A 3,136-nucleotide genomic window follows, 5' to 3' on the forward strand; every position below is an offset into this window, starting at 1 on the left:
AAAAAAAATCATATTGTCTTATAGCATCGCTGAGAGCAGAGGTCTTTTAATAATCACATGAGAAGAATATGATCCAGTTGTTCTTTAAGGAGACATTTTGCTGCCCACTGGGAAGTGGCTTCTGCTTCCCAGAAGCATACTTGTAGCATATTTTTACCCTCTAACATCTTGATAAAGTGTCACTTCAGAATATAAACAACTCTGTCCATGAAATGCATCTGTTGGTATCATCTGAACGGTGCCTATATATATGTGTGTGTGTGTGTGTGTATTTCATTTCAGATTAATGTGAGGCTACAAAGGATTAGGTTATAATCTTTGCCTCTGTTAGGTAAGGTCTCTGTTGTAGTTACTTCCCAAAGCCAGGAGGTGTGCCATATACCCTTACATTATACCCAGGTAGAAGCACACCAATCTCCCTCCCTCTTCTCCTCCCCCCAACTTGAGTTAAATTGAGTTTTTCTCTTGTGTGGGTCCATATTAGTTCATCTACTGGCTTCACATTCATATTGAATACATTGGATACTTACTTTTCCATTTTGTGATACTTTACTAAAAAGAATGTTCTCTAACTCTATCCAGGTTAGTATAAAAGATGTAATGTCTCTTTTTATGGCTAAATAGTATTCATTTATACCACAGTTTATTAATTCATTATTGGGTTGAGGGGTACTTGGGTTGATTCCACATCTTGGCAATTGTAAATTGAGCTGCAATAAACAATCTAGTGTAAATGTCTTTATGATAAAATGGGTAGATATCTAGTAATGAGATTGTGCAATCAAATGGAAGGTCCATTTTGAGTTCTTTGAGGATTCTCCATACATGTTTCCAAAGAGGCGGTATTATTTTGCAATCCCACCAACAGTGTAAAAGTGCTTGAAAGGTCCTATATTTTAAATAAACACTATAGTTCCAACCCCTTAACCTTTATTGAAAGTAAGAAAAAGAAACCACTACACAGTCTTTGCTTCTTTCTGCTCCATGGCATCTGCCCAAGGATAGTGTCTTGTTCCATGTTGTGATATTATAAAAGAATAACACAGACTAGATAATTTATAATGAACAGAAATGTATTGACTCACAGTTCTGGAGACTGGGGAGTCTAATATCAAGGGGTGGGTGTCTGTTGAGGGCATTCCTGCTGTTTTACAATGTAGCAGAAGGCAAGGAGATGAGAGAGGACAGGAGGGAGCAAAACTCGTTTTTCACAATGACACTGATCCCACCCATGAGACTGGAGCCCTTGAAGGGTAATCACCTCTTAAAGGTCATACCTCCTAATACTGTCAAAATGGCAATTAAATTGTAGCAGAGTTTTGGAGGGGACAAACATTCAAATCAAATCAGGTGTCCACACAGCAGAGAGTGCCAGGGCAAATATGCTAAAGTGGATGACTGGGCATTAGAGTCCAATTGCTTGGGTTTGCTGTTGCCACCACCTACTCAATTCCTCTAAGTCTCAGTTTGTCCACTTGCAAAATAGGAATGATTGTACTTATGCAGGGTATTGGGGGGGGATATTAGATACAATTCTGCCTGTGAAGCACTAGGCACAATGGCCAGGCACAGGAAATGTCTCTTTTGTTACTGTCATTGTTATAGTCATTGTCACTAAATGTCCCATTTTTCCTGCATGTGCACACAGTGGTCCACTATGAGGTTGAGATTTGGACAGGGGATGTGGGCGGTGCAGGCACCACTGCCCGTGTCTACATGCAGATCTACGGTGAGCAAGGCAAGACAGAAGTGCTCTTCCTCTCCAGCCGCTCCAAAGTTTTTGACCGGGCATCCAAGGACACATTCCAGGTGCGTGTGGGTAAGGCAGTGAAAGGCCGACAGAGTGCAAAAGATGCTTCTCTGGGTGTTCTTATTTCCCCTGCCAACTCCCACTCTAGAATGGGCTGCTTCTCTCTAACTGGATAGGAAATACTTCCTCTCTCCAGACGGGTTTGGCCTGAAATGAAAGGAGTGGACTAAATCAGTGGTTCTCATCCCTGACCTCATATCAGAATCACCTGAGAAGCTTTAAGAAAAAAGTGCTGCCTGGTCCACACCCCAGGCCACTCAAGTCAGAATCTCTTGATTCTGATATGAACCAAGAGATCTATTTTTTAAGTATACTTTTAGAAGCTCTTCCAGTGATACTAATGTGCTGCCAATCCTGAGAAGCACTGGAGTGGATGATTTTATTTTAGCAAAAGACAACATTAGGGCCTGGATTCCTCCACCACTCCCAACTTGTGGCCCTGACCATCCATCCCAAGAGTTTTATATTTGTGTTCTGACTATCCTAGGCCTCCTCTTCCTTTACAAATCTTTGAATAGGAGGAAAAAAGTGATGAGAATGTGATCATGTTTTTGGCAGGAAAGGAGGATTCAAGAGTGGTGCCCCTCCCTTGGGAGGCGGACACATGAATGTTTTGTGGTGGACTCAAGTGTGTGCGTGTGCATGTGTTTGCAGGGAGCATGTTCATTCTGGGTGCTTTATGTTTGTCTGTGGGCCACAAGCACCTTGGCCTTCAGCAGAATCCTTCCCCAGTGCTCAAAGGAGAAGGTCTTAGCTGAAGTGGGACCTGGGCCAGGGTCATATGTGTTGGAGACATCAGAGCTGGAGGGAGTTTCATTGAGTCAAATGCCCTCATGCACTGAGGTTGAAGGGGAGGCCCTGCTTCCTCATCCTTTAAAACTCAGCTTGTGATGCCTGACCAGCTAGCTTCACAGTCTCTATAATGATCAAAAGAGTCAATGTCAGGGACTGCACTGGGGGAGCTGTGCCCAGTTATGGAAATCTTCTGAGTGCCACCTGCTGGGATGGGGTAGCCAAATGACCGACCAGGCAGGCAGGTGAGAGGGTGGCCAGCAGGCCTCGTTGGAGAGTTTGGTTGCAAGAGTGCCATGACCTGGAAATGCTGGAGAGTAGAGCTGACGTGCCAAAGAAGTCCCTTACCAGGTCCAGAGCTTGTCCATTAAGTAGCTGAGAAGGATGAATTCTGCTTTCTGGGGGGCCCTGCACTCCATCCTGGGTGGTAATTTCCTCACAAGTGAATTGGCTGTGTTGTGGATTCTTAAGTAGGAATCAGAAGGTCTGAGTTCTCACCTAGGTCTGGGCTTAAACTGTGGGACACTGTGCAAC

General features: G+C 43.9%; 1 protein-coding gene across 1 annotated transcript in view; it reads left to right on the top strand.

The window, feature by feature from the left end:
• Positions 1-3,136, top strand: part of LOXHD1 (lipoxygenase homology domains 1) — a 164,623-nt gene that overhangs the window by 89,317 nt on the left and 72,170 nt on the right. The window contains exon 18 of the mRNA XM_012802001.1: positions 1,649-1,809. Within this exon, the coding sequence (XP_012657455.1) occupies positions 1,649-1,809 (161 nt within the window). The remainder of the gene's footprint in view (positions 1-1,648; positions 1,810-3,136) is intronic.

This window comes from Otolemur garnettii, unplaced genomic scaffold, assembly GCF_000181295.1.
Source record: "Otolemur garnettii isolate 467f Iridium unplaced genomic scaffold, OtoGar3 scaffold00012, whole genome shotgun sequence".
Lineage (NCBI taxonomy): Eukaryota > Metazoa > Chordata > Mammalia > Primates > Galagidae > Otolemur > Otolemur garnettii.